The following is a 15,607-nucleotide window of genomic DNA, read 5'->3' on the forward strand; positions in this document are numbered from 1 at the left end:
GAGCTGGTCGCCAAGATCGCCGCCGCCATCGTTGAAAACGACATGGACTCGTACGGCCACGCCTTTGCCGCGTTCGCCCCGCTCGTCGCTGCTGGCGCCAAGGATGCCGTGCTCGCCAGGACTTTCGAGTCCGTCGAGGACATTCTTGCCCAGGCCGAGGAGACTGAGCGCCTGCTCTTCCTGTCCACCGGCCTCTCCTCGACATCGTTCGTCATCCGCAGCGCCTTCGACCTCGCTGCCGCCCTCAACAAGGCACCCCCGGCCAAGCCTGCCCAGATCACCAAGCTCGCGCGCTACTTTGAGAACAACGTCCACGCCTCGCACATTGAGGATGTCCACGCCACCCTGACCGCACTCAGCACCCTCTCGAACAACGCCTTCTTTGTGCCCCTCGCCATCACCCCGGTCGCAATCCGCGCATCCCAGCAATCTCCCCGCGTCTCCGTCCGCGTGACCAAGGCCAACGGCGATGCCGCTGGTGTCCCGCTGACCGTCAAGCTTGTTCGCTCGGCCTCGAAGCCAGTCAATGTGGCCCTGACCGCCGACGCCTCCGACGCCTCCTTGTACTCGTTCGATCTCGTCGAGCTCGTCTCTGCCTCCGGCTCTGGCGTCTACGCGCTTGAGATCTCGGCCTCCCCCGCCGGCACTGGCAAGCAGAGCGTTCTTTGCCAGGCACGGCCAAAGTTCTCGGTCTCGTATGTGGGTTGCTGCCACCATCTCCAAAGGCCCACCGTTGCCGTGGTTGAGTCCGTTTCCCGCTGCATCCTCCAAGGCTGTCGATCTCAAGTTCCCCGCCGCTGCTTCTTCCAAGTTCTCGGTGGACTTCCTCCAGAAGATTATCGTTCGCTTCAGCCTCACCGACGCCAAGGACCAGCCGTTCATCGCACACCAAGTCTTTGCGCGCGTCAGCAACGCCCGCAACGACGTTGAGCACTTTGTCATTGGCGAGCACAATGCGCAGACCAACCAGTACCAGATTGTCCTTGTAAGGCGAGGTGTTTCCGGGGTGTATGTAGTTGGCAAAGTGGGAGGATTGCATCGCTGACCATTTTTGCTTCGTCGTCGTTTTGGTCTCGCAGGACATTTCTGCGATTGCTGAGGCACTCGACGCCGCCAGCGACGATTATGAGATTTCGATCATTGTGGGTGATGCTGGCTTGGCCAGCGCAATCAACTGGAAGATTGGCACCTTTGCCATCTCCTTCCCCGATAGCTTCAAGGCCACTCTCCTTGCCGCCCGCAAGCCCGTCTCGACCGTTGGTGGCTCGCGTGCCGACTTTGCCACCAAGAAGGAGATTCACCACATCTTCCGCGTCCCCGAAAAGCGACCCCCGATCATTGTTTCGACCGTCTTCATTGGCCTGGTCCTTGCCCCCGCTGCCTTCCTCCTTGTCGCTGTAAGCTGGCGGGCGATTGTTTTTGGGGGACTTTGGAAGAAAGTGGTGGAAATTGGTTTTGTCGCAGGCGCTCACTTTTCTCTGCTCTCTATTTTGATTACTTTTGTCGATCCCTGCAGTGGGGTCTGATCGGCGCCAATGTCAAGAACATGTCATTCCACCCGATTGCCCACGTCTTCCATGCAAGCATTGCTGGTATTCTGCTTATTTTGGTCTTGTTCTGGCTCCACCTGAGCTTCTTCACCACCCTCAAGTACCTTGCGCTTGTTGGCATTGTGGCTGCTGCTTCTGGCAACCACACGTTGCGACGAATTGCTGCCGCCCGCGAAAAGGCCAGCCAGTAAAAGATCCCGCGGATGCTGGGATGCTGCTTTTGGGTATCCCTGTGCCTTGTTGTTTTTTTGTTGTTGTTGTCGTTTGTTTTGTTCCTGGTTGTCTTAATAATGAGCCCTTTCTTTCATTTCATCTTGTCTGCAAGTGTAATGTGTGACTGGAACGTGGCTTTGCAGATTGTCGCTCCAATCCGCTGAGCTTGAGCTTTTTTTTCGTTTCCAACCTATCGTCCGCCGATGATGTCGAAGTCGCTTCAGTTTGCCAATTCGGAGGAGGGGAGCGGTGTCCGACTTTGAGGCATTCTGGCGACCACTCTCTTTTTCCCCTTCAACGGTAAGCAGAACTGAAAGTCGCTTTTTTTTCCGTTTTTTTGTTTTTTCGACTTTTCGCTTCAAGCCCACGAGTGTCGGTCTGCACGGACGACGAGAACCGCCAGCCCCACCGCTGCACCTCTATGCTGCTTCTGACGGAGCTCCCTACGTGCTGCTGGTCTTGTTCCGACCAGCGGACGATGTGAATCATGAACGTCGCAAGCTGAAGTGGAAGAACGCAAAAAAAAAAAAAAAAAAAAAAAAAAGCCACTATTGTTGAAACACCCACAATGCCGCAGACTGTTTGTCGTTGCTGTTGCGCTCTGTGTTGAATCACCCGGTTGGATTCAGTGCGAGCGCCATGGAGAAGTGTGCCAGTGAGTGCTGAGAGGCGTCGCCGTGGCAGTCTGGGCAGCGGCAGGTCAACGAAGAACAAACGCCGACAACCTTCGAAAAAAAAAAAAGCAAAACCCGTCATCATTCTGCCTTGCTAGCCAGCCACTTTGCTACCTTGGCTCTGCTCCGGCCAAGACCAGCCGGCCATCTCACCCTTCACAGCCATGGAGCTTGAGCCACAGCAAACAGAGCCAAGGAACCCCCCTTCCCCCCCCCCCTTCCCCGCCCGCTGACCATGCTGACCGTGCTGACCGTGCTGACCGCGCTGACCGTGTCATCCCTCATCACTCATCCCTACTCTGTCTGGTCTGGCCTTGGTGCACTTGTTGGGTGTTTGCTTCATAGACGGCAGTGGTTTAGTGAACAATGAAACCAGATCGCAGGCTCGTCCAGTTTGAGGTACCAGTCATTCACGTCTTCTGCTGAGAATTGCCGAGACTGGGACGGAAACTTTGCTCATATCCTTACCAATGGTACTGTCGCTTCCCCTAACCTTCTCATCTTCCATTGCTCATGCGTTGGTGCATCCTTGCTCAGCTCGATCCAACCGAGGGCAGCTTGGGAGGGTTTACAATTGGAATGCCAATCTCGTCCGTCATCGGCTACCTCAACACCAAGCTCCGGGACGAGATACCTCAGTGCGAGCTCATCTATTCGGCGTCTGTAAGGATTTGTGGCTTGCTATGTCCTCCGGCCGCTGTTGGCCTTTTGTGGCTCCGATATCTGATCGTGCACGAGAACGATTTGGTCAGAACCCGCTGGCTTTGCACATTTCCATCAACCTGCCCGCAACTGGCTTGCGACTTCGCATTGATGCTGTCTCTCAGCGCCTGGTTGTCATTGAAGTGCTGGACATGTTTGCACTGACTCTGCGGTAGGTGTTCAGTTCGATCGTCCATCACTATTTGCCGGAATGCTCATCTTCCCCTCTCTTCCGTCGCTAGATTCGCGGGGAAGATCATTTCTGGGCCACGAACTCCCTTGACGTTTGTCAACGTTCAAAAGCACTTTGGCCCAACGTCGCCCGGCCGTTACGACGATGCACGACAGCAGTACATTCATGCCTACAGTGTAAGCGGGGATTTGATTTTTCGCTTCTCCGCTTTTGTTTTCTGTTGATTCAACCGCACGCTGATACTCTGTGTTACGTTCTTTGGATGTAGGGGTTTGCTTTGTATTTCGCCATCCCCAGCAAGCATCAAGCGTTCGTCAAAAACTCTGCGAGTATGGACCCGACCTTGAACCGGCGTGTGTTTGTGCTGTGAACATGAACTCACCGACCTGCTCGATGCTCTCTTCCACCTGTTGTCTGTGACTTCTGGCTGCCGCTGTAGCTTTTGGCATGTTCCCAGATGGTACAACTCCAGTCGCAGCAAAAATCTGCCTCTATCACGGAAAGTGGGACCGGCCCACTCTTCCGCCACTTCCACTGGGCTCGCTTTACATGCAGAAGGTTGGTGGTACTCTCCCAATGTTTGCAATTATGCCGCGCTTTCCAGCTTTGTGCTCATTCGACCAACACAAACCAACTCCCAAGGTTGTGGTGGATGTTCGTCACGGTTTGCACTTCCCCTTGGAGCGCACTGTCGTGCGGTTTGGCGACACCTGCCAAGACGTCTTCTCAGAGCTCGGTGCCCCAAACCACGTCTTCCACAAGGCCGATGTGCGGGCAATCGTGGCAACCAACTCGCGCCAGGGTTCTGGTAAGGAGCCAGCTTTCGTGCGAGCATTTGATTGAGCCGTGAGTCGATTGCTCACTTTTGTCATGGTGATCTGTTGCATTAGACTCGGACTACTTTTACAACTACTTTGACCGCGGGTTGGACGTGCTGTTTGACGCGCAAACGCACTCGGTGAAAAAGTTTATCTTGCACTGCAACTTCCCAGGCCATTTCGACTTTAATCGGTACAGCAAGTGCAACTTCCGGCTGTTGGGCAGTTCACTGGTTGCGCGACACAGTCGGTCCGCTGTCGGCCCCGCCAGCAAACAACCTGCTTCTTTCGGAGAACTTGACGGCGAGCCGCCAACAGAAGTGCTTGTCGACGTTTCCGGTCCAGTGTCGACGTCCTCCAAGCGAAATCGCGACGCAGACTCATCCCGAGGTAGTGCTGAAGGTACGTCAGTGCTCTCTGTAGCACAGTTCCTGGCGAATTCAACGTTGTGCCACGTTTACTCATTGTCATCGCTTAGCCGGCGTGCATGAGAATCCCTTCAATGTAGATTTGGCCTCGGTGCTTGCAGACGACCCGTCAGAGAACGATCCGTATGAAACTGTCAAGGCCCAAGAGTGCCGGGTCATCCATCCAAACATGACTGTACGCTGCTTGTTGGGTCTCAGTGTGTGTTATTTGTTTTCAGCTGCATTTCCCCGTCATCTCACAATCACATCTCACCATGCCTCCTCCTTCTTCACAGTGGGATGCTGTGCAGCATCTTATCGGTCGCCCCCGTGGCAAGCCTGCTGTCTACAACAAGGAGGTTACGTTGAATCCTTTCGGAACTGTTCAATTCCACGGTTTCAACGGCGCCATCTTTGAGGTCTGTGGAATGAGACGAGTTTGCTTTGTATCACGAGCTTCTTTCGCTCGCATCTGTGCAATTGAAATTGTGTTTTGCTCATTGCTTTGTGTTGTTTTGCTACAGATCATGAACAACAACCACATTGCATCGGTGACAGTATTCCGTCCTGCTGTAGCAACGTGTTGAAGCACGACACGATGTGCACTTCGTTTGCAAGCGTTGCGCATGGTCGGGCATCGCAGTGGCTGTCGGAATGTTGTCAACCATCGTTCAGGCCTCGATGGCCGGAGGGGTCGCCGTTTGTTTGTTGTTTCCTGATGTTTTTTGGTTAATTGGGCGTGCTTGCGTTGTGAGAATGTTGCCTTGTATAAAAAAAACCTTGCTTTTCTTGCTTGCTTGAGGACGCTTTGACGCGATTCAACGCGGACTGTGTGAGGACTGCTGGTTGAACATGACAACAATGCTGAAAACGGCAAACAGAAATAGCGGAATGAACGCCTCGCGAGCAGAAACATCAAGATCGCCGTCCAAGAGTGCTGCCAGCACGATGGAGAAGGCAATCAGCGGCAGCGCGAGTACGAACGAGATGAAGAGCGCTTTGGGCGAGTCACTCGAAGTCAGGCTGGCACGGATGGCAACGGTCAGCGAGATGTACAGGACCAGACCGAGGCCAATCCAGACGGGTGCGAATACTTGTCTCCACGATGCAGCTGCGAGTGTTCCTTGGACTGCAGCCTGGCTCGCGTTGGTCAGGTTGAGCGATGCGTGAGAAAGGCGAGCGTCATCATCAAGCTCGTCCAGCTTCAGCGCGACGAGGAGAGTGAAGACGAACGCGGCGACGGCAATGACGACGCACGAGAATGCCCATCGCGACGCCAACTGGAAGGGCAGCTCGGTGAAGGACGGCTCCAAGACGCTCAGCGCGCGCGAGTGCGCTCGACTCGAACTGCCGCTGTGGCTGCTGCTGCTCTGCCGACTCGTCCCGTGTCTCCCGCTGTGTCGATCGCCGCGGTGCCGGCTTTGTCTTGGCGGCGGTGGTGGGGGTGGGGGTGGCAGTGAAGGCTGCGAGCGGGTGGCGGACGATGATGATGATGATCTCGGGGTGACCATTGGCTCAGTGTTTGATCAGTCTGAGCGTTCCAAGCCACACAGGAAACGACTGGTGCTGGGTGTGCTTGTAACTGTTAAAGAAGGAGATATTGCGTGTACAGTAGACAGAACTACAGTTGCAGCTCGCACAAACAAAACATACAGATCAGACACACGAATCAGACAAATCAAACAAAACATACAAATCAGACATACAGAGCAGTCCACGAACAGGAACAACAACCGCCCCAAACACAAAAACAAACACCATTCACAAGAATAAACACCATTCACAAACACAACACAGCAAAACGAAAAGATAGCCTCGTTAAAGGTTTAGATGGAGACCATGGTTGCCCGCAGCACTGATGTGATTACTGCCACCGATCGGCGCTTGACACTCTGGACAAACGGCCATGGCCATAGGTCCTCCACACTCTCCAACAACGTACGGGTGGCCGTTCGGGCATGTATACCAGTGACCGTTGGTCGAAAGATTTGTTGCTGCAGCAATTTCCTTGAATTCCTTCAAAGTCAGGTTGTTCTTGTGCAGCAAAGCAGTAGTCGGGTCGCGCAACAGGTTGACCTTCTCGATCAGAGCTTTGGCATCCTGTACTTCGCCCGGCTGGAACTGGTGCGACGCCAGCAGACGCTGAAGATCTGGAACTTGCGTTTGAAACAGCCCCTCGACTTGGTCAGGCCCTCGTGTTCGACTCAACAGCAGATTCAAGTAGGCCGTCTGCAGACTGAGCAGGAGCGGCCACAGTTGACCATCCTGAGCAAGCTTTAAGCCGCGGCGAACAGTGTCGTCAATGACCTGCCAAACTGAGCTTGAATAGACCGTCTCGGCGGTGAAGTATCGCGATAGGTCGCACAGGAGAGCGCAGGCACGCACCCGCGACGACACGTCGGCAGTTGGACGACGGGCGAGCTCATTTTGATGCGCCTGCTCGGCACGCATGGTGGGCATGATTGCGGGATTGGCAGATCCCGCGCGCGAGATTGCCGAAGCGATGGCTTGACTAATCCTGGACAGAGGATCGTAGGTTGCCAAAAAGTACGCCCGATGGATGCACCAGAAGCGCGCAAACAGCAGCTCGTGCTGGCTCGCAGCTCGCCATCCAGGCAGCTGGTCGAAAGCCGAGCTGATGTCCTGCTGAAGCTTGATACGCTCCACCGGCGATGCCTGCACCACCGAGGCAAGTGCAGCACTGAGTCGCCGGGACTGCTGGAGATGCAGCAGCTCTGTGGAGTCCAGACGGAGCGCACCAGTCACACGCCCGTAGCGGTAGATGCGCTTGTCCTTGGTGATGAGACTGCGACAGGTGGGGCATTTTGGCATCGTGCGTTCAGAGCGACTTGGGAGCACCCGAACATCGTGCCATTGCTGCCCATTGTGCTTGTAGAATTCGCGCAAGCTGGTAATACCATCCATCGTCGACATGGCAAACGCATGGCCGCAACCCAGGAAAATCAGCGGATCCTCCGTCGGGTCGATCTCGCAAGCCTTTTTCATCTCGGAAAGGTCAACGACAGCATCCAAGTTCCATGTCTTCAACACTGACTCTGAGGCAGCGTCTGGTTGCTGGGCATTCGGGCGACGCAGGCCGCTGTGCGGCCGGAGCTGTGTTGCCTGCTTCAAGCACTCGAGACACCATTCCTCGGGCTCTGGACAGCTCTCGCCACAAACGCCGGGACACTGGTGGCCACAATCGAGTTGACGCTCGCAGCGCTTGTCGCATGGAAGTTTGCTGCAAGGTGCGTCGCATGGCATAATACATGGGTCGCCGTGCGGACAAGACCAAGTGCACCGCTCCACGCAAAGAGAGCAAGCATCGCCGCAGTCCTTGCTGCAGCAAGAGTGTTCACAATGCCGCTCGCAGGGCTTGGTACATGCCGGGCAATTGCTTGCAGGATGGCAGGTGCCGCCGCATTCGTGCCCGCATGGCTGGGTCCGCTTGCATCGGAAGGAGCACGGAGGATGAGGGCGCGTCCCACAGCAGTTTGACTCGCAAGGGTGCAAGCAACCCTGCAGCTGCTGCCCGCAAATCTCGGTGCATTCTGCGGTTGCAAAGTCCTTGCAGAGTACCATTTTCGGTGCGTGGCTGCACTTGCCGCGCCATTCCATGCTCACGGGGCATAGTTCGGATGTGGTGCGGACATCTTTGCAGCTCAAGCGATTAACGCAATTCAATTCGCCCAGAGGGACGGGGTTAGGTACTCGCACATCTTCCGCCGAACGGACACGAACGTATCCTGCTGGGGTGTGCGTTGCTTCATTTTGGCGCAGCGCGGCAATGACCTCCTTGGTCGCGACAACATGGCCGCAGGCAAGGCGCATCGGCAGGCCCAGCGGGATTGCGCACGCAAGCTTTTCGCATGACTCGTGGCACTTGCCGCCACATGGATGGCCGCAAGGGGCGGTTCGTTGGCACGGACGCATGCAGCGGTCAGTTTCGTGGCGACCAGGCGTGTTTGGGTGGCACTTGAGCTCGCAAGGATGTCCACATGGCAGGCGAATCGCGCAAGGCCGGTTGCAGCCTCCATCAGGTGCAAGTGCCGGCAGATCCCCGGGCTTGGCTGCGATACCAATCTCGCCGTGGACGTCGCATTTGACGCGGAACGAGTCGCCGATCTGCTCACGTTGAAACATAACGTCGAGCGCATTTCGCCACATGGACGAATTGCTAGCAAGGAGCATTGCGTTGCCGAGAATGAACTGGCCCTGCCGCGCGCGAGACAGCAGCACCGTTGTGCGGTTTTCAGACTTCAAAAAGCCAATCTTCTGCTTGCCTCTTGCCTGCGCGTTGCGGACTGTGCTGATGATGACAATGTCCGCTTCTTCGCCTTGGAAGTTGTCAATGGTGGCAATGCGTGCGAACGACCGAAGCGACTCGACCCGGGCGGTGACTTGAGGCGAATCGAGGTTGGGATTTGCTTCGTCGGCTTCCTTGGCAAGCAGCTCCTCGTCGCGTTCGTCGACCTTCAAACGAACGAGCTTGGCCGCTTGCAGCTTCTCTCGGATGCGCTTCAGCTGACCCGTGTAGAGAGTGACCACGGCAATTCCAGTGCCGTCAGCGCGATCGCCATAGCCCTGCTGCGCAAAGTAGCGTACCAAGTCGACAACCATGGCGGCCTCTTGCTCGTTGAAGTGCGATCGCGAGGTCATCTGGGCTTGCTCGCCTTCGGGGAAGTTGTGCGAAATGAATCGGTTGCAATCCGAGGTGCCGCGCAGCGCAGGGTACGCATGCGTCGTGGGATGGTCTTTCAGCGTTGGGTAACGATTGATGAGTCGCAAAATGTCAGCAAAGGCCGGCCTCATCCGGCGTTGCGTCGAGAGGGTCCAGTAAGGCAAGCCGGTCTTGATGAGGCGCTCGGGCAGCGAAACGTCAAGGTCGAGGGCATGGCGATGATTTTCAATCGACAAGCGGTACGTTTCGACGTGTGGCCGGAGCTGCTTGTGGTCGCCAATCATGATGAGGTGCTGAACACTCCGGGACAGCACACCAAGCACATGCGACTCGACGATTTCGGACGATTCCTCGATGATCAAAATCGGAGAGGCGAGCTTTGCAAACAAGTCCAGTCGCGCTGCCAGACCAGTGGTGGTCGCGCCAATCACATCCGCCTTGACCATGCTCGACAGGTTGCGTGAATTTTGTGCTTCGCGAAAACGCGCAGCGCACTCTTCCAGCTCGCTCATTCTAGCAATAAGCTTTGCGCGCATGTCTTTGCGCCATTCCGCGACGATGAGGGCGACCAAGGCGATTCGCTGATAGTGCTGCCATCGCCAAGGATCTGGCTGTCGTGCAAGCAAATCACGGAGCGCCTCCCGGCTCATGACGGGCTCGTTCGAGTCAAACCCTCGTCGGATGCCGGTAGCGTTGAGCCACTTGTTTTTGGTGGCTCTCTGAAACCCGTCAGAGTCAATGCCACGAATCCGGGCGGCCGCCAACGGATTGATCGTCTTGAGGGTATCGAGCAGCCCATTCAAAGACGGAGGAGTCTGGTAGGCATCAAGCACGCGGTTCAAGCTCTCCCAGCAGATCTCGCCTGCCCTCAGCGCGTCTCCGAAATTTTTCCCAAGTCGTCGTGCGTCATTGCGTGCTTGCGGCCGAAGCGTGTCAAACAATTCTATGCGAGACACAGCAGGAACGGTGAGTGCCGAAACCAAACACAACACTGCAGAACAAGGACAGCTATTTCCCCCTCCACCTCCGCCCGATGTAGCAGCTGACAGGACAACATCGAGTGGTCAATTACCTTTGTGCTCGGATCGAGAGCCAATCCGCTCAATCGACGTGATACCGGCCTTGTGATACAAATCAAGCAGGAAGCTGTCCAAGGCGTGGTTGGTTTGGCAGACGACGACAATCGGGCGGTTGCCGTGCTCGGTTGTCCATGCCGATCGGTTTGCCAGTAACACCTGTATGTGAATGATGGGCAAAGGTGATGGAAGATGTTGTCATTTGAAACTGTCCAGGCACAATTCAACAGCTAACCACCCTCAATAGAAACAAACCTCAGCTATTCGCGCACCAACCCAAGTCTTGCCGCAGCCCGGCGAGCCTACAAAAGAATGATGTAAAAGGATTAGTCACAGGGCCGTCCTCAACACGACTGACATACGGACGGTGCCACGCGTGAAACGCAGGCCAAAAAACAATATGTGCATCGTACCCTCAATAATCGCAAGGCGTCGAGTGAGTGCCGTCTTGAGAGCCATGGCTTGATTCTCGTCGAAGGTAGAGTTCCGCACCAACTCTGCAACAGGAAAGGCGTCAGGATAGTCCATGGGGACCCGACACAACACGCCTGGCGCCTGATCGGGCTTGGTCAAGATCCGGGACAAGTCATAAGTCGTGGTTGCGTCAATGTACGCTGGCGGATACGCCTCAGAGTCGCCCTTGGTAATCTCCTCCTTGAACGGCAGACGATGCGGGTCGTGTTGCTTCAACGCATTCAGTGTTGGCTCGTAGGCAGCAAAGTAGCCGCCAGTCACTTCCACAAGCACGGAAAACAAGCCCGAGCTTGCCACTGGCGTGCGAAGCCTGTCGAGAAGCTCAACTGCCGCGTCCGCTGGCTCGATCTTGAGGCCAAGTCTCCATCTGCCGCCTTCCAGCTGTGCTTGGTTCCATGTGGATGCGTCTTTTGACGTGCCTTTTCTCGGGTAAGTGTCGACCAAACGACCAAAGAAGAGTTGCATTTGCGTCTCGTCCGGTCGTTGGATGTGCAGGGGATTGTTGTTGTTGTTGTTGTTGTTGTTGTTGTTGTTGTTGTTGTTGTTGTTGTTGTTGTTGTTGTTGTTGTTGTTGTTGTTGTTGTTGTTGTTGTTGTTGTTGTTGTTGTTGTTGTTGTTGTTGTTGTTGTTGTTGTTGTTGTTGTTGTTGTTGTTGTTGTTGTTGTTGTTGTTGTTGTTGTTGTTGTTGTTGTTGTTGTTGTTGTTGTTGTTGTTGCTTTGATTGGTGCGATAGATGGGCTTAGTGGACAAGATCAAACTGACCAATGTGTTCGTTTTGAGACTGGAGGTTTGGTCCCAGAAAGCATCGCGTTCTTTGAACGAGTTCAAATTCACGAGGCCCGGGATGGTCACTTCAACCACGAGGACAACGCCGGACCTGGGGATGTAGTCAAGGTCGATAGCAACGGGATCGTAATAGACAAGCAAGTCTGAGCCTTCGTCTAGTTCGACTTGCGTGGGGCCGTCGCCGTTTCTGGGGACGTCTGGCGCCGGGGCGGCCGCTGCGCGTCGTGCGTTCCCATCAGCGTTGGCTCGGCCACCGGCGACTTGAGCGGCAGGATTCAGAGCCATTCCCCGAAATTCTTCTGCCAGCAAACCGTCGAGCAAACCGTCGAGCCGATCGTCGGGATCTGGCGCGTGTCGCGCACGAGCTTCAAGAGCAATCTCCGCGCCAACTTGGAAAAAGCCCTGTGTCAGCAGCTGGCGCACCCAATTCACGGCCTGATCGCTCGCACGTTGAATTGCGTCGTTGGAACGCCAACGCATTCTGTTGCTTTGAGCGAGAGAGCGCAAAGCCAGACCGGCACGGCGCCAAAGCTCGGCTGGATGCGCGACAGCAACATCAAGAGCAGCGTTTGCCTGCCCTTGGGCGGTCAGGAACGTGAGGAAGGATATGAGAGCGTCGCGGACGGGGGAGAGCATGTTTTCGCGCATGAGGCGGAAATGCGTGTCCAAGTGTCGGATGGCCGGGTTTGCATCGTGCAAGTGGTGCATCGCGTTGTCGGCGTTGCGAGGGAGGTACGGTGCGCGTGGGCAAAGCAGTTCATCCAGCGTTGGCACCACAGAAATGTCTTGGATGTCTGCGTGATCGTTGCCATGTCGCGGACCAAAACGGGACAGGGTGCCTGGGAAGTCCTGCGCGGCGCGGTCATCTTGCACAGCAGCGCGCGAGTGCTCCTTTGCATTGACGGATTTCGCGGCAGTGGGCTCCGGGCCAGATTGGCTGCGAAGCTTGTGCTGCAGCTGAGCGTCGATGAGGTCCTGTAGCTGCTCGACAGCCTGAATGACCTTGTCGGCCGATTGGGGATACAGAGTGCCAAGTTGGCCCAGCGCAAGTGCCCGAGCATTCTCACACAAATCCGCCCGGATGCTGGATACAATCGCATCTTCTCGGTCGACAACCTCATTCTTCTTGCTGTAAAACCGATGGCACAAATGGTAAACACAGAGACGAACGATAAAAGCAGTGGTGAGCGACGGGACATCAACCAAAAACGAGGGCAACCAACAAGAAATGCCCAGACAAACAGCCAAACAAACAATCAAACGCTCCAACAGGAAAAACTAAAGCAAGCTGAGCAGCAAACTTTGCGCGATGGGCGCGACTTACTAGGCCAGGACCTCGTACAGGAACGTGAGCACTGGAAGATAGACATCGAGAATACTGTTCTCCGGATCAAACACGGGAATGTTCTGGACGCCAAACGGCGAGTCGCCCTCGTTTGTGACAGTCTCTGGACGAAGACCGCCTACCAGCTGGCCGTTACGCAGTGCGGGCAACCGAGCGTCCGTTGCAGAGTGCGGGCCCGAAGGATCGACGATGGTCAGGCCAGGCGTAGCACGGTCCAGCTTTGCCAGGCGCTCCAGGAGGCGCGGCAGCTGATCCAGCCAGAAAGTTCTCAGCTCTCCGTCGTACAGCTTGTCAATCAACTCGTGGCGCTGGGTGGCGTAAGTAAACGCTTCGGAGCCGAGGACTTTCAGGAGCGGCAGCACGATCAATTGGAAGGAGATGGTCTTGGAGTTGTGGCTGAGATACGGTTGATTCAGCAGGTACATGTCCAGGTCGCTTGTCGGTGTAAAGGCGTTCTGGACGACAATGCTCGCGTTCGGGTGCTTCAAAATTTTGACCATAACGTCCACACCAGGCGTGCAGTTCTCGCCGGCGGACGTCAAACTGTGCCACAGCTCCGCTTGGCTGCTGGGCACAGTCCACAGCGCCAAGACGCGCAACGAGAACATGGACATGGAGACGTTACTTTGAAGCAATCTGCTGAGGTCATTGGTCTTGATGGCAACTCCAAACGCCAGCTTGCGCTCGGTCGAGAGCGGAGGTGCGGGGCCATGGTGATGATGCTCACCACGACCACCACCACCACCACCACCACTACGGCTGCCACGATCGGCACCGCCGCCGCGATGATGGCCGTGGTCAAAGCCTCCACGACCGCCACCACGACCACGAAACGACGGGTCTTGATGGCTGCCGCCGCGGCCACGATGGCTGCCGCCGCTGTTGGCGCCACCATGGTGTCCAGCTCCACGTCCAGCTTGCGATGCAGCAGCTGCACCACGGCCACGGTCGCTGCCGCCTGGACGATGCGCGCCGGCGCTGCGAGGGCGCTCAGATGACGAAGAAGATGCGCCGTTCGGGATTCGAGCGCCACCCGAGCCGCGTCCACGACCGCCGGTAGACGACATTGAAGAAGTGTTTGTTGGATGTCTGGGCTTCTGGTTGGAGCACCGGGGAAAGGGAGGGGAAGGGGGAGGAGAAGGGGAAAGGGGAGAAAAGAAAGGAGTGAGGTCAAAACAAATAAAAAAAAAAAGATAATGAAAAATACGGAAAAAAAAAAACAAACAAAAACAAACAAAAACAGTGCCCAAAAAGTACTCCGTCTGACTCACGCTCGCGCGAGAGTCAACAGGAGAGACGGCCAACACGCTCCACTCGCAGCACAGCCAGTGCTACACGCAGACTGTCAGAAGTGGATTGGGTGCGGCAAGGCGGGAGGGGGGGGAAGTTGGAAGGGGGGAAGGGGGAAAGGGAAACAGGAGGAAGGAAAAAAAGAAGCGTGAACGATTGTTATTGTTTGGAGTACAGCGGAGGACCATCAAAATGAAATCGACAAAGGGGAAAGCTCGCAGACGTTAAAGATTGTTATTGTTTGGAGTACATCCAAGCGGATTACTCCAAACAATAACAATTAATTTGAATTGGCATCGATAAAGGGGAAAGCTCGCAGACGTTGAAGATTGTTATTGTTTGGAGTACAACGACAACGGAGGATGCTTGCCAAGAGTGTCATTCAACAGTCAAGCAAAGCACGGTCTGAGTGTCTTCAGCAATAATTGCCGACTCGTGAGAGCACAAAAGGGGCTTATCTGAATGGAGGCGCTGTGCAACGGACAAGCTATATCCGAACATGTGAAGAATATTCCCGGCTCTCGTATGTCAGCATTGGACATTCTCTCCAAACAAGCGAAGGGCTTTCGTGAATGCTGCACTTTAGTGAATGGAGGGGAGAGTTCAGTCTTTGATTTAGTTGTTGTCGTTGTTGCTCAACACTCGCAATGGTGGCCATTCCCCGTGAATCTGGCAAGTCTCAGCAAAATCCCAATCTGCTCAGACATGTTCCCGCGCTTTTCTCTCTCTCGCTCTGCCCACCCCAAAGACCGAATCAAATCCCCCCCCCCTCCACACCGCCTCCCCTCTTGTTTGATGCATTGCTCTGCATCCTCCCTTTTGGGTGTACCGACTGACTGACTGACTGGCTGGCTGACTGTTGGAATTGCCTTTGCAGACTCCTTCCAAACGCATGCGACGTCCATGCTGATCGCCACGACGGCAGCGCGCGTCGCCGCCTTCCCGCTCGAGACAATCAAAATCATGCTCCAGACCAATCTCGTGCCGTTCATTGCAGCGGCGCCCGCTGCTCCGGCGCTGGACTCGTTCGCGCTCCAAGCGCAGCTCCATCCGTCCCCGTCCTACTTTCGCGCGCTGCCGGTCGCTGTACCAGCCGAAGTCATGGAGCTGGCTGGCACAAGACCGCCACCACCACCACAACCTCCGTCGCTGAGCGGAGCCCCAGGACGCCAACAGGGACTGGTCGCGTTTCGACCCTACTGGGACGCCAGAGAGTGCCTGCGATCGCTCGCCACTGTAGCGTCCGAGAACGTCGCTTCACGTCCATTCGGCGTGGCTATAACATCCCATGCATCCAATGTGGGAAGCACGGCTTTTTATGGGCGCGCAAGTGCTGCCCCTGCCCACCTTTACTGGGTGGTCTTTTGCGGATTCACTAGGCGACCTTCTGGGTCGGCT

The 15,607-nt window shown here is 55.7% G+C and overlaps 5 protein-coding genes across 5 annotated transcripts; 3 read left to right on the forward strand and 2 right to left on the reverse strand.

The window, feature by feature from the left end:
• Positions 1-42: 42 nt before the first annotated feature.
• On the forward strand, positions 43-1,741 carry CAOG_01905 (hypothetical protein; the record flags this gene model as incomplete). The annotated part of the gene is made up of 4 exons (XM_004364716.1): positions 43-695; positions 748-985; positions 1,080-1,397; positions 1,517-1,741. The coding sequence occupies 4 exons, from the start codon at positions 43-45 to the stop codon at positions 1,739-1,741; spliced, it is 1,434 nt and encodes a 477-aa protein (XP_004364773.1).
• Positions 1,742-2,044: 303 nt separating this feature from the next.
• On the forward strand, positions 2,045-5,352 carry CAOG_01906 (hypothetical protein). Its single transcript, XM_004364717.2, has 12 exons — positions 2,045-2,063; positions 2,783-2,836; positions 2,975-3,100; positions 3,190-3,311; positions 3,382-3,508; positions 3,601-3,661; positions 3,772-3,890; positions 3,975-4,140; positions 4,223-4,552; positions 4,629-4,753; positions 4,854-4,976; positions 5,082-5,352. Exons 2-12 carry the CDS (start codon positions 2,804-2,806, stop codon positions 5,142-5,144), a joined length of 1,395 nt encoding a protein of 464 aa, XP_004364774.2. The 5' UTR covers positions 2,045-2,063; positions 2,783-2,803; the 3' UTR covers positions 5,145-5,352.
• Positions 5,353-5,375: 23 nt separating this feature from the next.
• On the reverse strand, positions 5,376-6,068 carry CAOG_01907 (hypothetical protein; the record flags this gene model as incomplete). The annotated part of the gene is made up of 1 exon (XM_004364718.1): positions 5,376-6,068. The coding sequence occupies one exon, from the start codon at positions 6,066-6,068 to the stop codon at positions 5,376-5,378; it is 693 nt and encodes a 230-aa protein (XP_004364775.1).
• Positions 6,069-6,375: 307 nt separating this feature from the next.
• CAOG_01908 (hypothetical protein) lies at positions 6,376-13,986 on the reverse strand (the record flags this gene model as incomplete). The annotated part of the gene is made up of 7 exons (XM_004364719.1): positions 6,376-10,181; positions 10,311-10,473; positions 10,570-10,616; positions 10,728-11,155; positions 11,235-11,503; positions 11,551-12,703; positions 12,899-13,986. 7 exons carry the CDS (start codon positions 13,984-13,986, stop codon positions 6,376-6,378), a joined length of 6,954 nt encoding a protein of 2,317 aa, XP_004364776.1.
• Positions 13,987-14,671: 685 nt separating this feature from the next.
• CAOG_01909 (hypothetical protein) lies at positions 14,672-15,588 on the forward strand (the record flags this gene model as incomplete). The annotated part of the gene is made up of 3 exons (XM_004364720.1): positions 14,672-14,732; positions 15,087-15,445; positions 15,541-15,588. 3 exons carry the CDS (start codon positions 14,672-14,674, stop codon positions 15,586-15,588), a joined length of 468 nt encoding a protein of 155 aa, XP_004364777.1.
• Positions 15,589-15,607: the final 19 nt, after the last annotated feature.

The sequence above is a fragment of the Capsaspora owczarzaki genome, assembly GCF_000151315.2.
Source record: "Capsaspora owczarzaki ATCC 30864 unplaced genomic scaffold supercont2.2, whole genome shotgun sequence".
In the NCBI taxonomy this organism is placed as follows: domain Eukaryota; class Filasterea; order Ministeriida; family Capsasporidae; genus Capsaspora; species Capsaspora owczarzaki.

Bases quoted from the DNA above. Each gene is read 5' to 3' on its own strand.
- CAOG_01906 (XM_004364717.2), top strand. From the start codon at position 2,804: ATGAAACCAGATCGCAGGCTCGTCCAGTTTGAG. The intron at 3,509-3,600 runs GTAAGCGGGGAT...CTTTGGATGTAG, and splicing joins AGTACATTCATGCCTACAGT to GGGTTTGCTTTGTATTTCGC. The intron at 4,754-4,853 runs GTACGCTGCTTG...CCTTCTTCACAG, and splicing joins TCATCCATCCAAACATGACT to TGGGATGCTGTGCAGCATCT.